General features: G+C 56.2%; 4 protein-coding genes across 5 annotated transcripts; 3 read left to right on the forward strand and 1 right to left on the reverse strand.

Moving 5' to 3' along the window:
• Positions 1–630: 630 nt before the first annotated feature.
• Positions 631–3401, reverse strand: CDA (cytidine deaminase). 2 transcript variants are annotated; one of them, XM_031045757.2, is made up of 5 exons: positions 3281–3401; positions 2905–3119; positions 2498–2609; positions 2187–2244; positions 631–1429 (listed from the first exon to the last, which is right to left on the reverse strand). In XM_031045757.2, exons 2-5 carry the CDS (start codon positions 3065–3067, stop codon positions 1316–1318), a joined length of 447 nt encoding a protein of 148 aa, XP_030901617.2. In that variant the 5' UTR covers positions 3068–3119; positions 3281–3401; the 3' UTR covers positions 631–1315. The 2 variants fall into 2 exon arrangements, with proteins under 2 accessions (XP_030901617.2, XP_030901618.2); XM_031045758.2 differs by lacking the exon at positions 3281–3401 and having other exon boundaries at positions 2118–2244; positions 2905–3273.
• Positions 3402–4795: 1394 nt separating this feature from the next.
• Positions 4796–6401, forward strand: FAM43B (family with sequence similarity 43 member B). The gene has a single exon (XM_005145473.3). The coding sequence runs from the start codon at positions 5322–5324 to the stop codon at positions 6231–6233; it is 912 nt and encodes a 303-aa protein (XP_005145530.2). The 5' UTR covers positions 4796–5321; the 3' UTR covers positions 6234–6401.
• Positions 6402–7542: 1141 nt separating this feature from the next.
• MUL1 (mitochondrial E3 ubiquitin protein ligase 1) lies at positions 7543–10566 on the forward strand. Its single transcript, XM_005145437.3, has 4 exons — positions 7543–7680; positions 7829–7916; positions 8477–8597; positions 9291–10566. Exons 1-4 carry the CDS (start codon positions 7561–7563, stop codon positions 10021–10023), a joined length of 1062 nt encoding a protein of 353 aa, XP_005145494.2. The 5' UTR covers positions 7543–7560; the 3' UTR covers positions 10024–10566.
• Positions 10567–12594: 2028 nt separating this feature from the next.
• Positions 12595–14943, forward strand: CAMK2N1 (calcium/calmodulin dependent protein kinase II inhibitor 1). Its single transcript, XM_034068349.1, has 2 exons — positions 12595–12910; positions 13576–14943. Exons 1-2 carry the CDS (start codon positions 12751–12753, stop codon positions 13644–13646), a joined length of 231 nt encoding a protein of 76 aa, XP_033924240.1. The 5' UTR covers positions 12595–12750; the 3' UTR covers positions 13647–14943.
• The last annotated feature ends 10386 nt before the right edge of the window (positions 14944–25329 follow it).

A 25329-nucleotide genomic window follows, 5' to 3' on the forward strand; every position in this document is an offset into this window, starting at 1 on the left:
GGGCGGGGCGTGAAGCGGGCACGGAGAGGGGCACGGAGCCCGGCACCACCTGCCCATTGTCCTGGGCACAGCCCGGGCCCTGCGGGCGGGGAGCCGAGCGCAGCCGAGGTCCTGCCCCGTGCATCCAGGCCAAGCTGGGTGTGCCCGGGGCTCGGTAGGGCAAGGAGCACAGCACTGCCCCGGGCACAGCACGGGACACCCGGAGCAGAGCCCTGTCCTGGGCAGAGCCCTGTGCAAGGGCACATAGAATCCAGCCTGGTTTGGGTTGGAAAGACCTTAAAGCTCCTCCAGCTCCAACCCCTGCCACGGGCAGGGACCCCTTCCACTGGAGCAGCTGCTCCAAGCCCCTGTGTCCAACCTGGCCTTGAGCACTGCCAGGGATGGGGCAGCCACAGCTCCTCTGGGCACCCTGTGCCAGCGCCTCAGCAGCCTCATATCCCCGGTCAGAGCTGGGCATGGCCCATGCAAGGGAGGGCAGGAGGGCACTGGCTGTGTGGACAGCATTGCCCTGGCCACACTGGGCCATGCAGTGTCCTGGCCATGCCCTACCTGCAGCACCAGCACCCTCCTGCTCTGCCCCGGCACCCACTTCCCCTGCCCTGTGATTAATCATTGGTTGCAGCCACAGGAGATAAACCAGGATTGCTTTTATTTCACTTGGGCATGGGCAGCGTGCTAGCTGGGAGTTGTCACACATTCATTTGTCATTGTGCATGATTCAGTTAATAGTACAATCAGAAAGCAGCATTACTCTGGAGATGGAAAACCCTCCCAAAGCCCTCAGAACTTCCCTTCCCCCTTCATTCCCACAAACTGAATAAAGGCAAAGAAAACAAGCTGGAGAGAAGCGAGCAAAGGACACACTCAGTGTGATAACCAGTTCCAGCATGTCACCTAATCTGAACTGGCTTACTAATAACTGCTGGGGTTGATGGAGCCTTTCCTTTTTGCTTTCACTTCTCCTTTGGAGCTGAAACATTCAGCTTTTTTCCTCTACAATGACTTTGCACAGTTTAGGAGTGGTTTCTGTACCAACAAGCCCAAGCCTGAGCTGTGCATCAAACTCTGTCTGTGAACTACCTCCTCGCCTGCAGCAGTACCTGAACACTTTTCTTTCCTAATAATATGGCATTTCTACAGTTTGATTTCATTTGTTCAGTGCTGAATCAGAAGATGACAATAGGAATGGTTAATTTAACACTATAAATGCATTTCCCATCACATTGTCCCCAAAAATCTGCTTACACACCAGGCAATTGGGGGAAAACCATCCTCCCCTGCTGCCAAAGAGCCACGGCTGCTGCAGCCATGCTGCTCACACCTTCTTCAGGTCCTCGGGGCCGAAGGAGAGAGGCAGCAGCTCCTCCAGCCTCTTGACAATGTAGCTGCCATCTGCTTTGGTCAGGTAGACATCCCAATCTGTGCCGAACTGGAGGGGAAGAGAGGGGAGAAGTGCCTGTGCAAAACCTTCATTTCTTCCTCAAATTACCCAAACAATCACAGAATCATAGAATGGGTTGGAAGGGACCTTAAAGCTCATCCAGTTCCAACCCCTGCCACAGGCAGGGACACCTTCCACTGGAGCAGCTTGCTCCAGAGCCCTTTTTGGCCACATTCACAGAGAGCATTCCCCCCCTCCCTCTATTGCATGTGTTTTGGGTCAGCTTTTCAGTATCACCTCCTGCAGGGGGGTATTTTGGGCTCGCAATGTGTGAGTTTGCTCCCTCCGGGTGAGCCCTGATGCCTTCAAACCTGCTGAATCTGGTCTTCAATCTGAGCCCTGCCATCCATTAAATATTAACCATCCCAAAATGGGCTGCAGGGGCCGGGGTGCCTGCTGGGAGGAGTGAGGTGAGAGTGGGATGGGCTCCACTTGGAGCTTGGCTTTTGCAGGAAACCCCTCATTTTCAGGCTTGCCAAAGTCATGGCAACAGCTCCGGAGCCAGACTCTGCACGTGGATATCCCAGCAGGAATAAACCCCCTGGGAAGGGTGAGTTAATGGATTATCCTGGGCACCTGCTCCCAAAGGACAGGGAGGAAAACCCTTTTCCAGAGGAATGTGCAGTTTCAGGAGCCTGGGGCTGGGGACAGGGGGTTGCAACCCCTGTGTTTGCACCTCGGGGTGGTTTAGGGGAGATTCCTGGGGTCAGGGGATGAGACACGGGAGCCCCGCGTGCGCTGTCACCTCTCTCATCATTTGTCTGCAGGCACCACAGGGTACGATGAAGGTGTCGCACACGTCACTGCCAAAGGAGAATGGCACAGAGCTCAGTCTTATGATCAGAGGTGGGGGGTGAACACCTGCAGAAGACCTTCCTGCACCAATAATTACAGAGCTACAGCACATTTCCCCCCATTTCCTCCAAAATAACCATGCAGAAACCTATATCCCCCCAGTAGAACATGGGGGTCACTGCAGCAGAAGCTGCCCCTTGGGTGCATGCAAGTTTTTCCCACTCCCCCCCCCCCATTTCCTCTCCCTCGCTGTGCCCTTACCTGGCAATGGCCATGGCCCTGAAGCTGGTGTGCCCCTCGGAGATGGCTTTCAGGATGGCAGTGCGCTCAGCGCACACCCCGAGGCTGTAGCAGGCATTCTCCACGTTGCACCCTGTTGGGAAGCACCCAGCACCCACTCAGCCACCCCAAAACCCTCCAAGTGAGCTATTTATTAGTGAATGTGCAAAGAAACCCCACCATTTTTAGTGTGCAACACCCCATCCTGGGCTGTTCCCAACACATTCCCCTCTCTTCCCATTCACTGCCATGTTTGGCTTGCTCTGGGATGGTGACTGCCAAAGAGGCGACTCGGGGAGGTGCAGCACCTCACACCAACCCCTTTACACCCCATGCATGGCCAAAGGGACCCCAAAACACAAGAAGAGGGGTCACAAGCCTCAGCTTACCGGTGAAGATCTCCCCACTGGCTGTGAGCAGCGCAGCGCCCACCGGGAACCGGCTGTAGGGGCAGTAGGCGCAGTTCTTGGCCTCCCGGCTGCGGTGCAGCAGGAGCTGTAGGTGGTCTGTCAGGGGAGCAGCAGGGGCTGGGCGCTGCCTGTCACCCTCCATTCCTGCCCCTGCCTGCCCTGCCCGCTGACGCCGTGGTTAAATATTTCCTCGCCTGGAAAAGAGGTTGGGCAGCACTGACGGGGCGTTATCCCGGCAGTGAACCTTGAGGAGCATCCCTACGGACAGCCCTGACCCTCCGAGCATCACACTCAGGGTGTCCCCTGTCCCCTCCCCATCTGCTGCCTCATGCTTTCCACTTTGTCCCTTTTGTACCTCCTCCTTTCTCCATCCCAGCGGAGCATTTTCCCACTGCTGCCGCCTCAATGCGTTGTTTTCCTTTCATTTACAGTTGAAAACTGGTTGTGCTGCTTCACAGTGAAAATGTCATTAAATCACCTCTGCGGGGGAAGAAACAACAGGTACTGATCAGTGAGATCAAACGAAATACATTCATTTGATTGAAAACAGGAGGAATAATATATATAATTAATATATATATATATATACACACCACATATTCCCACTCCTTTTAACTACTGCTGCAGGCAGCAGGGAAAGCTGGCTGAAGGTAGAGCGGATAAAACCCATTTTGGGATACCCTCAACCCCAGTTCTACTGGTGCTTCCATGGGAATCAGCCCCCATGGGGTAAAGCACTCCCAGGATGCTGGGCTGATAGCAAATTGCTCTTTAATTAAAGATATCTCTTCCTCTCCCTTGCTGGAGGAGCTTCTTGCCCCATTTTCTGGCTGCACAAATGGGTATTCCAGCCCTCACTGATTTATTACTGCAGGTTTTGTCCAGTTTGCTGGATTTGGGGAGGATTTTGAACTTCCCTGCTGGTGTTGGGAGCAGATCTTGGTGCTGGGTTGCTGCTGACAAGCCACGACAGGCTGGGACATGGAACTGAACTGGCAGCAGTCTCTGGTGTGGTACAAATGCCTTGAGCTGAGAATGGAGTGTGGGACAGTGAGAGGACACAGGAACCCCAAGAAACCAAATCCAGGATGCTGACATCAGTATTGTCCCATAATGTCCCATAATGAGATAATGGTGCAACGCACCTTCTGCACACTGTTCACCCTGAAACCTAATGACAACAGATACCTACTTGCAAGGGTAGGCAACAGGCAGCTAGAAGAAGATTTGGCAGCCCCGAATCAGAGCAGAGCTTTATTTTCAGCTTTCCAAGGCCAAATCGTGGTTGTTTTCTCAACTGAAATGGACCACAGATGCTCGTGTACTCTGTCATGTGGTGTGATGCCCCCAAAACCTGGGTGAGGAAAAGAAACCCAGACTAAATTGGACTAAATCTGTTGTTTTACCCCTTTCTCCTCCCCATGTTTCAATCCCAAGGATTCTTGATGTGTCTCCAAGCCCAGGGGTCCCCCTGCTGCATCCACAAGAATCCCCATAGGTGGAAAACAGGGTTTGAGCTAAGAGGTGAACCCTGAACACCCTCAGGCTCCACAGTAGGGTTGAGAACCCACAGGTACCCCCACAGAGCTCCCCCAAAATTCCCTCTAGGCTGTTCTGTGGGGCAACATTTCATTTTCTCCATAGAAAAATTGTCCCAAGGCCTCAGATGTTAAAAAAAGCAACAAGTGAAAAGCCAAGAGGAGTAGCAAGGAGGTCTGGATGACTTTGGTATAACGGGGTAAAAAATGAGGTTTCTGGAGCAAAAAACACCAGCAAACCTTCAGGATCTGCAAACCCCTTGTGCAACACTCAGGTCTGGGGAGAACCCCCCTTCTTTCCTCATAGCAGGGCCAGAAGCTGACATCCAACCCTCCCCAACATCACCCCCTGCATCCTGCCCTGATTTCCCCCTGGGGCTGGCACCGGGGTCCTGCTGCTGCAGGGATGCAGGGAGGAGTGTGGTTATTTCCTTACCGAGCACGGAGCGGGCGCGCGTCCGGCGGCGCGCACGGGGAGGAGGGGGACGTTTGCCGACGTTTCCCGGCGTTTCCCCGCATCCTCGGGGCCGGGGCGACGCGGGGAGGTGGAGCAGCCCGCGGAGAGCTGCATCCCCGCAGCCGCCGATCCCTCCAGCAGGCGCAGGAAGCAGCGTCTCCGCATCCTCCGCTGAGCAGACGGCACCGGGATAACGGCATCCACATCCCACTGCGCTGGGGTAGGGGCTTCACACACACACACCCACCCCCCCTGGGTGGGGGGGTGCTGGGACAACCCCGCAAAACCCAGATTTGGGGTGCGGGGGGGTGCGTGGGGACCCTCTCTGCTTGCAAGCGGGTCGGTGGGGGCTGTTGCGGCCGGGATTAGAGGAGCGTGGAGCGACCCTGGGCACAGCGGAGATGCTGCCCTGGCGCCGGAGCAAGTTTGTGCTGGTGGAGAACGAACGTAAGTGCAAGAGCAAGAGCCTGGGGCCGGGGCTGAGCTACGCTGCGCTGCTGGCCGGGTTCCTGCGCTCCTGCCCGGACCTCCTGCCCGAATGCCCGCTGGAGCGGCTGGGCAGCGTCTTCCGTGGCAAGCGCCAGAAAGTGGAGCTGAACAAAGAGGACCCGACGTACACAGTGAGGTACCTGGGCAACGCCGTCACCCTGCACGCCAAGGGTGAGGGCTGCACGGAGGAGGCGGTGGGCAAGATATGGGCGAAGAGCGACGCAGGAGCCGGTGGGGTGAAGATGAAGCTGACACTGGGACCTCAAGGCATCCGCATGAGCCCGTGCGAGAAGGGGGCCCGACGGCCAGGCCACGCGTACCTCCTGCACCGCATCACCTACTGCGCCGCCGACCGCCGGCACCCCAAGGTGTTCGCTTGGGTCTACAGGCACCAAGTGAAGAACAAGGCGGTGGTGCTGCGGTGCCACGCTGTCCTCGTGTCCAAGGCCGACAAGGCACGTGCCATGGCCCTGCTCCTCTACCAGACCTCCTCGTCCGCCTTCAACGAATTCAAGCGGCTCAAGAGGCAGAATGACTTCCGCCACGTCCAGCAGCAGCTCCTGGGTGATGCCATCGTGCCCTTGGTGCCCCTGCGCCGGTTGCTCAATGCCAAGTGTCCCTACCGCCCGCCGGCTGAGCGCACCCGTTGTGCCCCGCGCCTCAGCTCCATCCTGGAGGAGGAGGAGGATGAGGCCTTCGGCAGCGGGGCACTGCCGGGGGATGGTGCTGAGCGTGCAGCCGTGCTGCGCCTGGCCAGGGAGATGCGGGGCTGCAGCCTCCATGGTGTGCTGAGCCACGCTCACCCCATGGCGGGCACCGGCTGAACCTGGACCCCCCTTGGGGATGGATGTGGACAAGACAGCGGCTTCATTCGCAAGGCAGAGCCCTTGGGGGGGGGTGTGTGATGCACCCTCCTGTTCCCATACACAAACCTGCTCCCGTGCCTCCTCCACAGCAGCCATAATAAACCCACGTGTGTTTTCTGCGGTGTAGCAGCGCCTGTGTCTCGCCTGCACCATGGGAGAGGAAGAGTTAAGCTCAGCACCGAGGAAAACGGGGGGGTTAAACCGAATTTACCCCTCCAGAGGGGAGCCAAAGCGGGCTGGGGGCACCCAGTGCTCTCTGCACCCTCCCTGCAGCACCAAGGCTGGCAGAGCTCTCACCGTAGCCATGGCAACTTGCTTTTATATATATCTATATGTCTATATATCTATATAGAGCTGGGGGTGGCACAAAGCTGCGAGGGGTTTCGGCCGCTTGGACCCCCACTGCAGAGTGGGGTTTGCCCACAGCCCCCACTTCCCACCCCAAAAGCAGCACCAGGGCCTGAAAATCAATTAATTTACCCAAAATCACTTTTTTTTCCTCCTGTTTTGCTGCTTTTCCAGAATAAGCAATAGCAAAGGGAATGGGAGGGGAGGGAGCAGGGTCTCTGTATGTGTGTGTCCCCCCCGGCACAGGGCTGGCAAGGATCCTGCATGGGCTGTACAAGACAGACCCTTTGAAATGGGTCTGGGGGCTGCTTCCCTATAGACCCCCATGCACAGCCATGGCTTCAAAACGAGGGGGACTTTGGGGCTATGATGGGGGCCTGCTGCCACGGTGCTCCCCAAGGCGTTATGGAGCTGGTGTTTGGACCCATAGAAGGGAGGGGGCTTTGTCCTGACACCCCCCAGGCTTTGCAGGGGGTGGGATTTGGGCTTCCCCCCCCAGGCTCTTAGGGGTGCAGGGGGAGGATATGCTGGGGTTACCCCCAGTGCCATGAGGGGGTGTTAGGATTTGAGCCCCATACCAAGATCCTGATGGGATCCAGGGCTTGTGGGGCTGGAGCTTATGGAGCTTGTCCCCTCTCCAACCCCGGGGGGGGGTTGGATCTGTCCTGCTCCCCCCATACGCTGGATTTACCCCCCATCGGGGAGCCGGGATAGAGGCCGGGATATAGACAGACCCCTCCAGCCCCATGGGGCTATGGGGCGGGGGTTGGGTCCCCGAAACAAGGCCCTTTTGGGGGGGGTCTTTGCGATCCATCCCCAGCTGAGCCCCCCCGCCCGCCGTGGAGGACCCAGCGTCTCTATGGTGGCGGAGTCACCGGCAGAGCGCCGCTGAGTGCGTCATCACCCGCGGCCGGTTGCCGCGGTAACAGCAGCGGCCATGGAGGGCGGCGGGCGGCCGTCGCTGGCGCAGGCCGCGCTGCTGGCTGCCAGCACCGCACTCACCGCCCTCGTCTGCTCCGTGTACCGGCACCGGGCCCGCGTCGCCAGAGGCCTCGAGGTGGGTAACGGGGGTCCCCGGGGGAGCGCACGGGCCCGGGCAGGAGCCGCGGCCTGGTCCGTGCTCCGGAGCCGCGGCCTGGTCCCTGCCCCGGAGCCGCGGCCCGGTCCTACCGGCTGAGCTGCGGGCTCCGTTTGCCTCCCCGCAGGGCGCCAGGAGGGTCCGGCTGGACGGGGACCTACGGGCGGTGCTGCTGGAAGCGCCGGGGCGCTGCGTGCCCTACGCGGTCATCGAAGGTAGGGACAGGGCCTACTGCATGCACCTACACGGGTATATATACATATATATGTGTGTGTACATATATGTGTATATATATGTGTGTGTACATATATGTGTATATATATGTGTGTGTATGTGTGTATGTATATATGTGTGTATATATATGTGTATATGTGTGTGTATATATGTATATATATGTGTGTGTGTATATATGTTTGTGTGTGTATATGTGTATATATATATATGTGTGTGTATATATATGTGTGTGTGTATGTGTGTATATATATGTGTGTGTGTATATATATATACATGTACGGGGAGGGGGGTTAGGGGCACATCCTCCCCCTTGTGCACTTTCTCTAGTGGAAGGTATCCCTGCCCATGGCAGGGCTTGGAGCTGGATGAGCTTTGAGGTCCTTTCCAACCCAGACTATATTCCCCCTATCAGGTGGGCACTGGCTCTGGACAGCATATTCCATGGCCTCCTGCCTCCTGTGCTCCCCATCATGTTGAGATCCTGCCCATACCCATGTGCAGCTGGGGAGCAGCTCACACACATGTTGTGTTTCTCTTTCAGGGGTGGTGCAGTCCGTGAAGGAGACCCTGAGCAGCCAGTTTGTGGAGAACTGCAAGGGCGTCGTGCAGCGGCTGACGCTGCAGGAGCACAAGATGGTGTGGAACCGAACAACACACCTCTGGTATGTGCCCAGTGCACACAGACCTCCAGCTTTTGCAGCAGCCAGAGTGCCCCAGAAGGTCGGACACACTGAAATACCATCACACATGGGCAGACTGATGGAGGTGCTTCAGACCTGGACCCACACCAGCCCTAATTCCTATGTGACCATTCCCAGGCACTGCCATAATTTCTAACATAGAATCACAGAATCCCAGACTGGTTTGGGTTGGAAGGGACCTTAAAATTCATCCAGGTCCAACCCCTGCCATGGGCAGGGACCCCTTCCACTGGAGCAGCTGCTCCAAGCCCCTGTGTCCAACCTGGCCTTGAACACTGCCAGGGATGGGGCAGCCACAGCTTCTCTGGGCACCCTGTGCCAGCGCCTCAGCACCCTCCCAGGGAAGAGCTTCTGCCTTATCTCCACCCTGAACTTGCCCTCTTTCAGTTCGAACCCCTCACCCCTTGTCCTGTCACTCCGGTCCCTGATGAAGAGTCCCTTTTCAGCATCCTTGTAGCCCCCTTCAGACACTGGAAGCTGCTCTGAGGTCTCCACACAGCTTCTCTTCTCCAGGCTGAACAGTGCCAATGTTCTCAGCCTGCCTCCATACGGGAAGTGCTCCATCCCCTGATGATGATGATCATGTCTGTCAATCCCCAAAACAGGCCTTTGGGGACACCCTAACCCTCACCTTTGCTTCATCCCCTTCTCCAGGAATGACTATGAGAAGATCATCCACCAGAGAACCAACACAACTCCCTTTGACCTGGTCCCTGCGGAGGAAGGCGCGACCAGCATCACCGTGAGGGTGATGAAGCCTCTGGATGCAGCTGAGCTCAGCCTGGAGACAGTGTATGAGAAATTCCACCCCTCTGTCCAGTCCTTCACGGATGTCATCGGCCACTACATCAGCGGGGAGCGCCCCAAGGGCATCCAGGAGACAGAGCAGATGCTGAAGGTGGGCACGGCGCTGACTGGGGTGGGTGAGCTGGTCCTGGATAACGCCACCATCAAGCTGCAGCCCCCGAAGCAGGGCATGCCCTACTACCTGAGCACCATGGATTTTGACTCCTTGCTCCATAGACAAGAATCCAGCGTCCGGTTCTGGAAAATCCTGACTGTGGTTTTTGGCTTCGCTACCTGTGCCATCCTCTTTTTCATCCTCCGGAAGCAATACCAGCACCACCGCGAGCGGCAGCACCTCAGGCAGATGCAGGATGAGTTCCGGCAGGCACAGGAGCGACTCATGAGGGAAATGAACGTGGAGGGGGGAGAGACACTCAAAAATGCCTGTGTCATCTGCTTGAGCAACACCAAATCCTGCGTGTTCCTGGAGTGTGGGCATGTGTGCTCCTGCAACGAGTGCTACCAGGCGCTGCCTGAGCCCCGGCGGTGCCCCATCTGCCGGCAGGGCATCGCCAGGGTGGTTCCTCTCTACAACAGTTAAACTCAGTGCCTGCAGGGGGGAGCTTTTCTCCTCTCACAAAGGGGCGTTCTCACCTCATTGCTTGGGTCTGGGGGAGGGGAGGGAGCTTGAGTGAGCGGGTGCTTCAACTTGGGGGCCAGAGCCAGGGCTTAAAGGTGATGGTACAGCTGATGGGGGCTCACATCATGCTCCAGAGGTGTGGGGGGGGAGATGAGTCCTCACAATGGGCTTGGTGCTTGGCTGGGAGACACAGTGAAGCTCTTCTGTTAGGAGTTGGACTCCAAGGGTTTGCTTCCTAAACCTGCAGGCCCTTACTTGGCTTATAAAACATGGTGGGGGGAAATAAAGCATATTGAGGATTCTCAGGGGCTGCAGAATTTGAGCCACACTGGCACCCAGTGCCAGGGAGTGGGTTTGTGTGTGAACACAAGTGATTCTGCCATCATCCACAACGTTGGTTTGGGACTGTATTGCACCAGGACACAAGAATGGGGAGGAAACATGCTGTGGCTTGAGCTGGGATAGCAAAATAGGGTGCAAAGTAATAAAACAGGCTCAAAAGCATGTTTGTCTCAGGTCATTACAAGGATAAGGCTGCGCTGATGAGCCCTGGAGCAGTGGGAAATCACCCCAAGCTATGATCAAGGTTGGGGTTGGGATCCTGTTGCCCCCCACTCATCTGCAACACTGAATCCACAAAAGGAAAACTCCCAAATCCCTCATTTTGCCACAAATCACGTGTAGTGCCACCGCCTACGAGGGTTAACAAACCCAGTGTGCCACTCCAGTTCATGTTTGCTGTGGGGGCACTGAGGTTTTGATTAAACACCAAGTGGGCAGCCCCTGTTTTAGGGGCCTGGGGTAGGAACATCCAAAACCCCCAGGATCTGGGGGAAGAGCACATGGAACATCAGCTGTAGATGGCGGTGCCTGCCTGCCTGCACACTGCCTGCATGCCAGAAACCCAGAATCCCAGTGGGAAAAGCCAGGATCCAGATGGCCGAGTCCTCCCTCCTCTCCCTGCGGTTGCTGGGGACCCACCACCCCAAACAGCCTCTTCCCCTCCTCAGGAGCAGCGTGAGGGACACATGGACATGCACCCCATAGCAGAATGGGGCAGGATGCAGCCTCAGCGCCTTGCCGGGGGATTGGAGCTGTCACTGTCACACACAGCCTAAAAATACCCTTGTGGGGGGGCTGTGCTTTCCCCATCCCCTTCTCCTCCTGTTTCCAGCTTTCCCCCGTGATAGCTCGGGCGGAGACGCAACCTTATGTAAGGAGCTGACAGCTCGGGGGTGTGGGGAGAGGGGCTCCTGGAGCTGAGGGCTTGGATACGGGAGCAACACATCCCTGCCCCCGGGCATGGGACACCCCATCCTGACCGGGTCCTGCTCAGCTTCAGTCCGAGCCGCTTGCAGATCCTATATTGAAAGCACAGCCTGATCTTAGTTATATTATGGTGTCCCTGCCTGGGCAGGGGGTTGGAACTGCATGATCTTAAGGCCCTTTAGAACCCAAATCATTCCATGATTCCGGAGTAATCCCTGAGCAGAGCTGTTGTAACCCAAACTGTGGAAATGGGCTTTTTGCTGCCTTCCACACTGTGCGCACAGCTCAGCTTTGCAGAGGATGCACCGGGGATGCCACAACACCCCCTCCACCCCCTCATATATAGGGGCTGTATAGAACTATAACCCTGGTCGTCCCCAGAATGGCCCTTTGCTGGGCAACAACCACAACAAGATTCTCTGCTGTGGTAGCACTGCTAGGAAAAAGCCAATTGGAAAGTTCTCAGCAACCCCAAAGCCTTTTGGCAATCCCCCAGACACAGCTTGTGCAGGGCCACGTCCTGGGGACCCACAGCCACGTGTGCCCTGACCTTCGCCATGCACTGCAGCCCCCCATGGAGTGTGAGAGGCCCCACAATGGCTCATTTCTGCTGGGCAGATGTGGGGCTGAGCCCACACTCCCTGGGGACAGGCGCTGAGCTCTCCAGACAGAGCTGTGGGGCAGATTTTGGCTCCACAAGGACACTGTGGGGCAGCTCCGGGCTCCTTGGGGATGCTCTGGGGCAGCTCTGTGCTCCTTGGGGATGCTGTGGGGCAGCTCCGGGCTCCTTGGGGATGCTGTGGGGCAGCTCTGGGCTCCTTAGGGATGCTTTGGGGCAGCTCCGGGCTCCTTGGGGATGCTGTGGGGCAGCTCTGTGCTCCTTAGGGATGCTCTGGGGCAGCTCTGTGCTCTTTAGGGATGCTCTGGGGCAGCTCTGTGCTCCTTGGGGATGCTCTGGGGCAGCTCTGTGCTCCTTAGGGATGCTCTGGGGCAGCTCTGTGCTCCTTAGGGATGCTCTGGGGCAGCTCTGTGCTCTTTAGGGATGCTGTGGGGCAGCTCTGTGCTCCTTGGGGATGCTGTGGGGCAGCTCCGAGCTCCCGGCACTCAGCGGGACGCTCCGGTGGGGCAGCCCCGGGGGATCCCCGTGGGGTCGCCCACCGGGGGCGGTGCCGGGGCCGGTCCCGGGGGCCGATCCTCTCCCGCCCCGTCCCGCCCGGTCCCGCCCCCCGCTCCTCTATCGCTGCCGCCGCCGGAGCCGCCGCCGCAGCCGCGGAGCCGCCAGCAGCGCCGGGCCCGGCCGGGATGTGACGGGGCGGCCGCCCCGCGCCCCGCTGCGCCGCTGCCCCGGGCCCGCGGGCCCCGCGCCCCGGGAGGCTGTCGGGGGGCGGCGGCGGCGGCGGCCCCCCCCCCGCCGCTCCTATGTCGGAGGGGCCGCCCTACGGCGAGGGGCAGCTGGCGGGGGACGCGGCCGTGGGGCAGCTGCCGTTCCCCGTTCGGCTCCGCGGCCCCGACGGGCTCCTCGCCGGCGGGCAGGGCAAGCGGCCGCCCAAGCTGGGGCAGATCGGCCGCAGCAAGAGAGGTGGGTGCGGCGGGCACCGGGTTCGCAGGGGATGGGGATGTCCCCGGGGATGGGGAACACCCGCGGCGCGTGGGGCATCGCGTCCCTGGGACCTTCCCGGGATGAAGGGAAGCGGGGAGCATCCCTGGGGATGGTATCCTGTGCACTGGGTGTCTATGGGGTGCGGGGCATCGTGTCCCAGGGACCTTCCGCAGGATTACAGGACACCGGGGACTGTCCCCAGGGACAGGCACGATGCAGCGGGGTCCCTGTGAGGTGTCGGGCACCGTGCACCAGGGATCTTCCCCGGGGTGTCGGGCATCAAGGACCTTCCTAAGGACAGGGAAGCGTGTCCCGGGCTGTAGGGCAGCAGGGGTCTTCCCAGGGGACAGGGCATCATGTCCCGGGGACAATCCCCAGGGCATAGGGGTAAAGGGACCTTTCTCGGGGACAAGCCACCATGCCCTGGGGACCATCCCCGGGGTGTAGGAAGGGCACCAGGCACTGTGCTGGGTACCGGGTACCCTCCCTGGGGACAGGACACAGCACACCAGATAACCCCCCAGAACCCAGGGATATGGGACCCCAAAGCCCACCCCAGGGTGCCCATCACCGCGGGGTGACCTTGGACTTGGGGAGCAGAGCATTCACCACGGTTACGCTGGGGTTTTCTTCTGCTTTTGTAGTGGTTATTGAAGACGATCGAATCGATGATGTGCTACAAAACCTCTCGGAAAAAGCCCCTCCTGATGTTTAAAGCCTTCCCGGGGACACCCGGGGAGCCGGGGGCGGCTGGGGGGGGTTCGGTTTACAATGGCACAGGTTATGGGCAGAAAATAACCACCACCAACCCCCCCGCCAAGACCGCAGCGCCCGGATGCTGAGCGAGCACTTGGAGAGCCGTCCCCGTCGCACAGCAGCGCAGCCTCTGCCCCCCAGGAGCCCTGCCCTGCCACGGCCACCAAACTACTGAAAACCACTGGAAAAACGAGAGAATCGGGAAAAATACACCCCCCCTCCCCCCCCCAAATCCCGTATCCCAACCTGCGGCACAAGGGATGAACGGAGGCAGCCACACCGCGGCTCGGAATCACTCGCGATTCCTCCTCTGGGTCTGATGAACCTTGCGCCACGCGAGATCTTGGGGGGGGTGGGGGGTAAGAAGGGAAAAAGGGGGTGGCAAAAGATGGAAGGGGTGGAAGCGGGACCCTCTCCGGGGGTCTCCCCCCTTTCCAGGGGCATTCCCAGCGGGCACCTTGTTTACATTATTTAACCTTGCAAAAATGAATCCGTGCACTTGGATGTACCACGCTCCCCTTTTCCTTCCGAGGTTGGTTTGTTTTTTATGTTGATGTCTTTGGATGTTGGAAAACTATATAAAATATATAAATATCTCTTTCATTTTAGTCACGTTTTAAGGTTCTCGGGGGGGAAACCCCCAAACTTTTATAAAGGAAGGGCCTAGAGGAAGAAGCGCTGGCTATTTTTTAAAGCTTGTATTTCTTGGTTGCTGTGAGCAAAGGGACAGATTTTATATGTACAGGGGGGTGGGGGGTGCTCGGCTTTTCTAACTACCCTGCAGTCTGTAGTGTGGTGATTTGTTCGGTTTGGGGTTTATTTTCCTTCTATTGTGGCCGTTTCTTTACTAGACTGTATTCAAATGATATCTAGATAAACTAACCTGATGTAATCACAAGAGTGCCAAACACTTGGAGATGCCGGAGGGCAGCGATTCCCTCCCCGAGTCAAGCAGCACTCGGGGTCTTTTGCTCTTTCGAGGGCTTGGGCGAATCTCTCGTGGGGTTTTTCTTTGACTTCTCTTTTCTAATCTTTCTTTTGAACTATTTTGCATGATGTGCATATAGAAAAAAAAGAGGTAAAACAGCAAAAAAAGCCTCTTGGTGAGGGCTTGTTCCTTGTTTCTGTTTGCGACTGAGCGACCGACCTCCGGGCAAGGTTTTCTTTCCTCCTTCTCTGAGATATTGTGTATGTTGCACTTCACTCCACAGGGCTATTTCTGCGATGTCCAAATAAAGAGGAAAATGAAACAAAAATGGTAAAATATATATATATAATAGTAATAATAATCCCTGTGGCTCTGCCGTGATTTCCCACCCAGCGCCGCGAGCCCCCGACACCCAAATAACACACCAAATAATAAGGAAAGCTCCAGCTCGGGCCCCTTGGGATCAGGGTCATGCTGTGCCCCTAATAATTAGTTATAATTAATATTTACCTATGGGATTCTTTAGTTTGTTTGATGAGAGAATGCATCGGGGGCTCAGATTCATGGGGAAATTCAATACGAGGTCCCAGAAGGGGATGCTGGGGATGCAGGAAGGCATCATCCCCTTCCCTACTGAGAAAGCTGTGGGAAATGGGGATTTTCATTCTGGGATTGTCTGTCTGTCCCCCTCCCTTCTTACCAAAACCCAAATCCCAGCTGGTCCCCTTCAAACACCACTAGTAGTCACTGCCTGGGCTCATAAAAGCCATTATGGCTCTGCCTGTACTACCTGCACGAGCAGATTTCTGCACAAGGGGGTGAAAACACAACCATGTCGGGGGAAATGGGTCCTGGGTATGTGGATTATCCCAAAGGAAATAATATAACTATATATAGATATAAAACTACAATAATATATTATAAATCCTTAATTATTTTCATTCCCCCGGTCCCCCCCAGTGGGTTCAGTGTGGCTTGAACACAGTGGCCACCACCAGCCCCTTTGGCTTCAGGGCTGGTGGCCCAATGGCCCTCCAAAGCATGAGTTAGGCCATGGAGGGATATTTCCCCCTGCCAAGTCTGATGGGTTTTCCCCCAGCCAGCATCCAAGTGCGAGCCCAGGGCTTTGGGAAGAGGAAACGAAGCCCATGGAGGAGCAGAGCATCCTGCATCCACAGAGGCCAGCTCATAAGACACAACCATGGGCTGGATGCAGGCACTGGTTAATTAAATTTACCAAAAAGCCTCTATTTTGCATGAAAACTTCATCTCTGGGTCTGTCAGACCCAATTGCACAGTCACCATGCAGCAAACACCCCTCTGAACACTGAAACCCACATGCTCCAGGGATGGGGCCCATGCATGGCCACAGGAGCCCTCAAAAGCCACCTTGACACTCAGGAGCAACCAAGGCTGAACCGGAGAAAGCCCAAGGGGGGAGGAAGGCTGAAAGAAGAGGAGATTATGGTGTGTTATAAACTGCTCTTTTATATGCATCTTTCATGCATGACACATAAATAATGGAGCAGGAGAGCCGGGTGTGCGGCGAGCTCACTTACAGGGAGGATGCGGGATGGAGGGATGAGGAAAGAGGGATGCAGGATGGGCTATGGGGGGAAGATGTTCCCAAGAGCTGAGCTGGGGATCCCCCAGCCGTGCATCCCTGGGAGATGATATTCTGAAGGAGGATTTAAGGATTAAGCTGGCCACGGGGCAGGAGTTTATTACATACATTATTTAACAGATGGCCCAACGCTGCCTGCGGTCTCCCCGGTGACCTTGGCTGGGAGATGCCGGGACCAGGCTCTGGTTACAGGGATCAGAGGAAAAGAATCCCCCCCTGGGGAGCCAGCACCAGCAGCTCCAGCATCAAATCCCTATGGAAACAGCCAAAAAAACCCACCCAGCCCCGGCCCATATGGGCTGCTTGTTTTGGCAGTGGTGGGCAGAAAATAAAAAGGAGTAAAAATAAACCCCCCAAAAGCCACAATGGATGAGGTGTTTGCAGGGTTATTCACCAAGTGGAACTTGGCACCTATGGCAGGAGCAGGATGCCAAGGGACAAGCGAGGTGCAGAGGGCCAGGTGGCACTCGGAGCACTTGCAAAATCCTACTCCCTTACCCAAACATGCCCTTTAATCCCCTTTCTGCAGGGATTCTGGCACTGGGGGAAGGTGATGAAGCACTTGCTGCCCCTGCACCGCAGGCCCCTCATACCCAAGAAATGGGGGGGGTATTTTTATCCATCTCTAAAGCCACTGATTTCCATAGGCTTGAAGCCCTCACATCAATTGCAGCATCAGCCCTTTCCATTGCATGAACTCCCAAGAGGTGATACCAGCGACGGGGGGCTCAGGGCAATCAATGGATGCTCATTTTGGGTCATTTCCCACCTCTCCAGAGCAGTTTGCAATAACCCACAAGCACAAACCCACCCCAAAGATCGAGGGCAGGGGGGTTGCAATGGGCAAAGCCCCCCAGACTCTTCCCCCTCAAAAGGATGCCCATGGAGCAACTGCCCAAAATAAATAGTCTCTTTTCTGTTTCCTTCTTTCCCACCAGAACTAGGGCATGTTAAACTAGGCCAACACTCCCCTGCAAAGGGATTTATTTGTTGTGGGGGGAGCCAGGAGGGACGGCGTGGGACGGGGAGCAGTGTGCCGAGGGCAGGGATGCTCCATCCTGCTCCCAAATGCTGTGGCTTTGGGGAATAAAATGGGGACAGTTTTCCTCACTCTTATCCTTACGGGAAAATCACAGTCGCTCACAGTAGGGCAGGTTTAGTGACCCTTAGTGGGGGAGACACAAAACTGGTCGGTTTAATGGTATCAAACCCTTTTTGGTTCTTCAAGACCATTTTCAACCACATGGGGCTCATGTTTTATACCAACAGAAAACCTGCTTTAGCAAAACAGGAATGGATAAAACATGAAAGGAATTCTGCCCTGCAGAAAACCTCTGGTTTTCCTCCCACATTTCAACATAAGAATGAGGAAAAACCAACCCCATGCTCTGCACCCTGCTTGGCCCAGGGGGATTTGGGGTGCAGCACCCTCCTGCTGGGAGCTCCTCCACCAAATGGGGCCCTTTCTTTGCCTAAATCCCCTGTACCTTTGGGTATTGCCCTGGGAAAGGGGCTTCTGATGGTGTGGACCAAATTGCTGCTTGTCTGGGGGGCTTGGGGGGCTGCAGGTCCCTCATGCCTGGGCTCTTTGTCCCACAGCCACTAGAGGCCACTGAGGCTCTGTGATCCCGCCTGTTATCCCTGTGGGATATTCGGACACCGACATTAGCTCCCAAAGGGCTAAAACTGGGGGAGTGGGAGGGGAAATAACAATCAGAGGCAACAGATTTGGGGGGGAAAAGGGTACAAAAGAGCTCATTCCCAAGCTCCATTGGTCCCCCAGGGGCACCCCACACAGCACCCCATGGGAGATGGGGAAAGCACCTTTCTCACACCAAATCTGGTCCAGCCACTCAGTTGCCCAGGCCTGTGATAAGCACTAACAGGATTCCCAGGCATCTCCACCAAGCAGAATACCTCCAGAGGATGGGAAATGCTTCCCCATGCCCAGCTTCCCTCCTGGACCACACATGGGCTCACCAGGGCTAAATAGAGGGGTCAGGAAACTGCTTCCAGGATGCGACATTTCACACCTTGGGAATATCCTGAAGCTAATCCCAAACCCTTCCCCCTGGGAGGCGGGAAGCAGAGCTGGTGCGTCTCCAAGCTCCTTCTTTTTGCCTGGAGTTAAGATTCCAAGGATATTCTAAACAGCTGCTCCCACTAATGAGAATGAAGCAGAGCATCAGACGTCTCCATTCCTACGTTGCTCAAGGTGTCAAACTGTTGCGTTATGAGAACAAGTGGGAGACACCTCACCCAAACCAGGAGGAAAGTTGCACTGGGAGCTGAATGCAGCAGCAGCTGCTCAAATCAAACCCAAACCTCAGCAAAGCACCAGCCCCTGCAGCGCTGCCCAGTGCCCCCCAGTGAAACAGGAAAGGTCTGGGGGGGGGGGGGGGGGGGGGGATGCTTGAGCAGCCTCTCATTTGTGCAACCCAGGAGTGTTCTCATGCCATTGGTGGATAAAGGAGCATTGCTGCTGCTTTCTTGGGGCTGCGCCTGTTCCCAGCCTTACAGAGCCACAGAACGGTTTGGGTTTGAAGGGATCTTAAAGCTCATCCAGTTCCAACCCCTGCCACAGGCAGGGACCCCTTCCACTGGAGCAGCTGCTCCAAGCCCCTGTGTCCAACCTGGCCTTGAACACTGCCAGGGATGGGGCAGCCACAGCTTCTCTGGGCACCCTGTGCCAGCGCCTCAGCACCCTCACAGGGAACAGCTTCTGCCTTATCTCCAACCTGAACTTCCCCTGTTTCAGTCTGAACCCATCACCCCTTGTCCTGTTGCTACAGTCCCTGACAAAGAGCCCATGATGGAGCATGAGGGATTCGAAGGAACCAGAGGAATTAGGGCTCCCTCCACGCTGAGGCAAGGCTATTATTGATGCCATATGTCTGCAGAGACAGCACCTGCACCAGCCCTTTGCTTCGCCCACCTCATCCCTCCCAGTGGCTCTCAGCATCTTCCCACCCCTCGCGCTCTTCCCCGTGGGGTTGCTGTGATGGGGGCAAGAGGGAAGCATCCCCTGGTGCCCCCGGAGCATCACCCCCATCCCGGGGTAAGGGAATGAGACCAAAGCACGGGGAGAGCGCCCCGGGCAGGCACTGCCCCCCCCGCGGTGAGTCACGGGGCGGGTGTGGGGATGGGGCTGAGTCAGCCCCGGGCCCGCAGCCGGTGTCTGCCCCCCCCGCAGCTCCCGGCTCTGCTCCAGAGCGGCACAAACACAAACTATGTGACTCACAGGCACGCGGAGGGGCTCAGCCCCCAGCGGCCACAACCGCCCGCAGGGATGGGGTCAGACACGGCAGCACCTTGTGCTTGAGGGGCTCTTGGAGATGGGCATTGATGGAGGGGGCTCACACACACACACTGATACATACATATATACAGATATATACATACACATACAGATAGATATACACACACATACAGGTATACACACACATATATAGATATACACACACACATACACATATACACACACATATATACACACACATATGTAGATATACACACATACAGATATACTCACATATATACACACACATACAAATATACACATACATACAGGAGGTTGTTGCTGATGCCACTGCATGCAAGCACTTTGGATTTGCCACCTAGCTCCAATTGATTAGCATTCCCTCAGCTTAGCATCTTTTAAACCTGAAGCACCTGCTAATTCCCTGGGTCAAGGCCAGAGGAAGCAGATACAGAGCTGAGACCCTGCCCAGGGTGTGAAGGCTCAACCCCAGGGCACCCACACTGTGATGAGGGGAGCTGGGTGAAGCTCAGCTCCCAGCTGGGTGTGATTCAGTGCCAGCCCTTTCCAAGCCCCATGATCCCCAGTGGGATGGAAACCAGCAACAGACAGGTCTTGTTTTGGAGGTGCTGCCTTTGGAAAGCTGCTCTGGGTTTATCTTCACCTAACCTGGACAAATCCAATGGCAGAAAACCCTTACAGCAAACGTGCTGCATGCTTGGTTGAGTGATGTGCGAGATCCAGCATGGTGCAAAGCTGGGCTGTGCGCTGGGTGTAACCACCCACAGGGCTTAACCTCCCAACAGGGTTAATGCCCAGGTTAACACACCATCCCCATAACACAGGTTAAGGAAAGGCAGAAGCTAATCACCCTGTGCCGGGAGTGGGATGAGTCCCCAGCAACATCCTCAGCATCCTCAATTGGTTTCCATAGCAACAGGTTCAGTCCCAAATTGGCCGAGGGTGCTGGGAAGGCAGGGGCGAGCTCAAAGGACACCCAGCACATCAAAACAAGGGGGATAGTAACAAAATCTCACTTTGCACCTTGGTGCAATAGAAGAGACTATGAGGGGAGGTTGAGGCCAGGCTGATGGGGCTGTGACCCCCCCCCCCCAGGCCAGATCCATCAGAGAGCCTGGGGAGCTGCCCCCATCCCTTAGGCCCTGCAAGTGAATACAATCAGCACAGATCCCCATCGCCCATTTGGGGTGTATGTGCCTGTGTCTGGTGGTATCCCAGTTTAACCTGTGTACCAGGAGCAAACAGCTACAAGACCCCAGAGCATCCATCCTACAGCCCTGAGCACCAGGACTGAATGCAGGGAGGGTACAGACAGGAGGGAGAGGCCCAGGTGGGTGCATGGATGCTCCTGTGCACACAGATGCTGCAGACCCCCGCAGCCACCCACCCCTGTGGCCATGCCCAACGCCTGCAGCACTGTTACACAAGGCTCCTGGTGCTTGCATAAGCCACACACAGCATGTGCAGCCCCAGGAAGAGAGGAGAAATGCACAGGGACCACATCCAAAGCTGTGCTGTGGGGTAGGACCCATGGCCTGAGCCTGTCTTCTGCTGGGGACATGGTGCTGCTGGAGCCATCCCTAATGTGGGGATGACCCCTGGCTGCAGGACCAACCCCTTCCCTTCACTGTCCTTGATGGAGAGACCCAGAAAAGGGGGAACTTGACCCCAGGAGAAAGATGGCCAAAACCCCAAAGCCAGCAGCAGCTCACACCGACCCTGCAGCATCCAGCACTTGCCTGCATCCACATAACAGCCCTGGGATGGGTTGGGATGGGATGGCATGCTGTGAGGGCTGGAGCAGCTCTGCTCTGGAGCCAGGCTGAGAGAGCTGGGCTGGGGCAGCCTGGACAAGAGCAGGCTCCTGAAGGGGAGACCTGAGAGCAGCTCCAGTGCCTGAAGGGGCTGCAGGAAAGCTGGAGAGGGGCTTGGGACAAGGGCCTGTAGGGACAGGCCAAGGGGAATGGCTTGAACCTGCCCAAGGGGAGACTGAGATGAGCTCTTAGGCAGAAGCTGTTCCCTGTGAGGGTGCTGAGGCGCTGGCACAGGGTGCCCAGAGAAGCTGTGGCTGCCCCATCCCTGGCAGTGTTCAAGGCCAGGTTGGACACAGGGGCTTGGAGCAGCTGCTCCAGTGGAAGGGGTCCCTGCCTGTGGCAGGGGTTGGAGCTGGAGGAACTTTAAGGTCCCTTCAACCCAAACCAGTCTGGGATGAGTGGGGGTATCCTCAGGGGAAGACCATTTTCTGAAGGCTTTGAACCAAACAGGACAGGAGCCACTTTGCAGGGCTTGGGCAGGCTGGGACCAGCATCATTTGCTCCCTCTGTCGAGGAGGGCACATGGGCAAGTATCAGCCTTCAGCTCCAGTCCTCACTCCAGAAGGAACCAGCTCCACCATTAGACAAGCACCACATCAGCAAACAGGGATGCATTTGGCCACCCCCAATATCCATTGCTTGTACCTTACATAGTGCTTTGGCATTGACTCCTCTCCCTGCCTTGCACCAGCACATGGCAAGAAAGGGCTGCAAGGACCCACAGCCCCAAGCAGAGCACCTTCTCCAGGGAGCTTACACCCCACAGCCGGCTCATCCCACCTTCCAGGGTGGTTTTATCCCACTGCCTTCCCACCCTAAACCCACCTCACCTCATCATGCTGTTCACATCCCTCTCTTTGCTGCCTCATGCACAGGAAGGGTTAACAACAGCAAAGCCCTAATTCCCTGTGCAGGGCAGGAGGGGAGGCTCATTCCTGAGCATCTCCAGTGTGTGTTCAGGAGATTCAACGATTCCAGCAATTAAAGCAGCCTCCTGAGGGGCTGCACATGGAGGGGATGAGCACTTGCAGGACTCCTGCTCACAGCTGCATCTCATCCCAGCACAAACTGCACCAGCAAAGGGGACTTTAGAGGTGCTTGGGCAGGGATGCCAGCCCCTCGCAGCACCAGGGGACTGGTTTCCATTGTCTGTCCTTGTGTGGGCTGGGGAATGGCAGCACAGGGACAGCAGAGCCCTGGGACAAGGGCAACCACCACTCACTTGCAGGGTCAGGCTCCCCAGAGCCTTACACATGCCCCATTCCTCCTCTGAAGCCCTTTCACAGCTTCTCTTGGGTCTTATGTTACCTTTAGGATAGATAAATCACAGAAACCCATTGTGGCTGTGCTGGGTGTGAAAAAACAACCCAAAAAGGGTCCAAACCCAGGTTCTTAAAGAGCTCCCAGCCCCAAAGTGAGCACTGGGCAGGCTGCTTGCACCTAAAGCACATCATTAGGGTGATGCTCAGCAAAGTGTATGTGTGGGGCTCCCCTAAAGCCCCACTGAAGCCTCTGTTTTGATGTCGGGAGGCGCAGGGTGAAGCCGAGCGGAGGGAGGTGGTGAAGGCAGCTATTTCTGCACCATGTCAGCACCCACTGACAGCAGCCGTGGCAAAGCTACAGGCGTATTTTTATCCATGAAATCCATGTGTGTGTCTCTGTCTCCACGTTAGCGGGGTTGGAGGAGAGGAGCTCGCTGAGCTGGAGCTTGGGAGCTTGGGGTCAAAGCGAGCTGCAGCAATAGGAGCTGCTGGGGCTCCTCGTTTCCCCTTGTCTCATAGGTAGGAACATCTGGAAACCCTTTCTTCCTTGGGCTCACCCTATTCTCCCTCTGTTTCTGGGGCTCAGGGATAGAGCGGGGCCAGAACACCCGATTGTGTAACTTTTCTGCTCAGAAAGCTTCTTAAACAGCCACATATTTCTATTGGATTTCCCTTGCCCTTCGCTGCTGATTACTGAAGTATTTATATATAAATAGAAGCTGTCTTTCCCATAAGCTGCTTGTTTCTTCCTAATTAACTCAGGCTGCTCCCATCAGGATGCTCAACCCCTGGGGTTTGGGGGTGTCGGGACCCAGTGGTGCACAATGAACCCAGATCTGCCCCATTTCAGCTTTTGGGCTGGTTCTGGGGATGTGAAACCCTCCCAGAACCAGAGGCTTGGGAAAGAAACCCCTTTTCCCAACTTGATGTGCTCAGGATCTGCCCCAGCATCCCTCCCATCCATCCACCTGTGTTCAGGGGAGCACGAACACGACTCCTTCACCGCACCTTCCCCTGTCCTCACAAAGCTTTCCCCTAATTTATGAGACGTCTCGATTTGCTAATTATTTTAATCATTATTACTCATCTTTCCCCTTCTTTTTCCCCCCCTTCAAAACTTGGTCCTGGGCCTGTCAATCACTTTAATAGCTGTTTACAACCTATCATCAAGTCTTGCATAACATCCACATGACTTCGCTCAGATGCCTCCGACACCCAAAAGCTGCCCCTGAGCTCTATTTCGGGAGCGATGAAGCCTACGGCACCAACCGGCTGCATCCCCCACTGATGTGCCTGGGCCCCGAGATGGGGAAAAGCAAAGGGAAAACCATCCCCAAAGAAAAACAATTCCATAGTTAAGATAAAACAACCCCCACACCGCTCCCTGGGCCACATCTTGGGGGTGAGGACTTGTCTGGGTGGCTGCTGACCCCCTCCGCAGCATCACACCTCACATTGATTTAGAGAGATGCAGAGCAAAGAACATCCAGAGCATCCCTGGACCACTCTGCGGATGCTCATAGGGCACTGCGGCTGCAGTGTGGCCTCTACCCCTCCGCTCCCCTTGGCAGCAATGGGGGGAACACACACACAAAGCACAGCAGAAGCTGTTGAAAAGCTCCTTTTCCATCAAAGTTCTCGCTGTCGGCGGCGGGCGGACGGGGGCCGAGCCGCAATCTGTGCTTGAGTGGTGCCGACACGTTGCCAGCCCTTTTCAGCAGGCGATGGCTGGGTTGTGGGGCGGAGGGGGGGGACACGACGGCTCTTTTTTAAGCTCTCCCATCCTCCCCCTCTTCTGCAGGTTTCATAACCCTTCAAAGCGAGGAAAAGCTCCTTCGGCTGCAGCCTAATGAGCTCCTGCGGGTGTTTGGCAGCAGAACATGGCTGGTGGCAGGGCAGAGGGGTCTCTGCGAGGTCCCACCAACCACCATAACACCCCCAGCACCCACACTGGGTGCAGTTCTGCATCAGGGCTGCTCCAATGTGGTCGTTTCTCTCCCCAGACCCCCCGGATGTGGATGCCAGGCTGATGGTGCCCAGGGCTGGGAAGTCTCCCCCTTCTCGTACAGACACTGTGTGCAAATATTTATGTACACAGAGCAAAGGGGCTCATTTATTAAGCTGCATCCAAACTAATTTCTCTTAATAAGGCACTTGCAGTCACCCTGGCAACAGCATCAGAGCTTCCTGCCTTAAGATGATGACTTAAGGGGGCAAAAATCCCCATGGATGCAAAGGGGAATGCTGATGGGATCTTCTGGAGATGCTGTGGCTGGAGATACCCACCCCGCTCCTGGGGAGACCTCTTCTGTCTCAAGAGAAGGTGGCAGTTCCCAGCCTATCCTACCAGCCAGCTCTGCTCCCATTACTGGTCTAATTAGCCAACCACAGGCAAACTGATGAATCAAGAGATGGAAACTGCTGGTCTTTCTGCTCTGGTCCAAAGAGGGCAAATTGGGCCATAACTGCTTTTTAGATATATAGATATAGATATATATACATATACATATACACAGGTCATCAAAAGCAGGAGGGCATCAGAGTGGGTCCTTGCTCACCAACAGTAAAGTAAGGGGTGATAGCTCCTACCTCCTGCTTTGGGTTGGAAAACACAAGGGCTGTTTTATCATAGAATCCCAAACTGGTTCGGGTTGGAAGGGACCTTAAAGCTCCTCCAGCTCCAACCCCTGCCACAGGCAGGGACCCCTTCCACTGGAGCAGCTGCTCCAAGCCC

Source organism: Melopsittacus undulatus, chromosome 12 (assembly GCF_012275295.1).
Source record: "Melopsittacus undulatus isolate bMelUnd1 chromosome 12, bMelUnd1.mat.Z, whole genome shotgun sequence".
NCBI lineage: Eukaryota > Metazoa > Chordata > Aves > Psittaciformes > Psittaculidae > Melopsittacus > Melopsittacus undulatus.

Excerpts from the sequence above, each read along its gene's own strand:
- FAM43B (XM_005145473.3), top strand. The coding sequence starts at position 5,322 with ATGCTGCCCTGGCGCCGGAGCAAGTTTGTGCTGGTGGAGAACGAACGT.
- CAMK2N1 (XM_034068349.1), top strand. The coding sequence starts at position 12,751 with ATGTCGGAGGGGCCGCCCTACGGCGAGGGGCAGCTGGCGGGGGACGCG. Across the intron at positions 12,911-13,575 it reads GATCGGCCGCAGCAAGAGAG|TGGTTATTGAAGACGATCGA; the intron begins GTGGGTGCGGCG and ends CTGCTTTTGTAG.
- CDA (XM_031045757.2), bottom strand. The coding sequence starts at position 3,067 with ATGGAGGGTGACAGGCAGCGCCCAGCCCCTGCTGCTCCCCTGACAGAC. Across the intron at positions 2,245-2,497 it reads AGGGCCATGGCCATTGCCAG|TGACGTGTGCGACACCTTCA; the intron begins GTAAGGGCACAG and ends CTCCTTTGGCAG. Across the intron at positions 1,430-2,186 it reads GCAGACAAATGATGAGAGAG|TTCGGCACAGATTGGGATGT; the intron begins GTGACAGCGCAC and ends CTTCCCCTCCAG.
- MUL1 (XM_005145437.3), top strand. The coding sequence starts at position 7,561 with ATGGAGGGCGGCGGGCGGCCGTCGCTGGCGCAGGCCGCGCTGCTGGCT. Across the intron at positions 7,681-7,828 it reads GCGTCGCCAGAGGCCTCGAG|GGCGCCAGGAGGGTCCGGCT; the intron begins GTGGGTAACGGG and ends GCCTCCCCGCAG. Across the intron at positions 7,917-8,476 it reads GCCCTACGCGGTCATCGAAG|GGGTGGTGCAGTCCGTGAAG; the intron begins GTAGGGACAGGG and ends TTTCTCTTTCAG.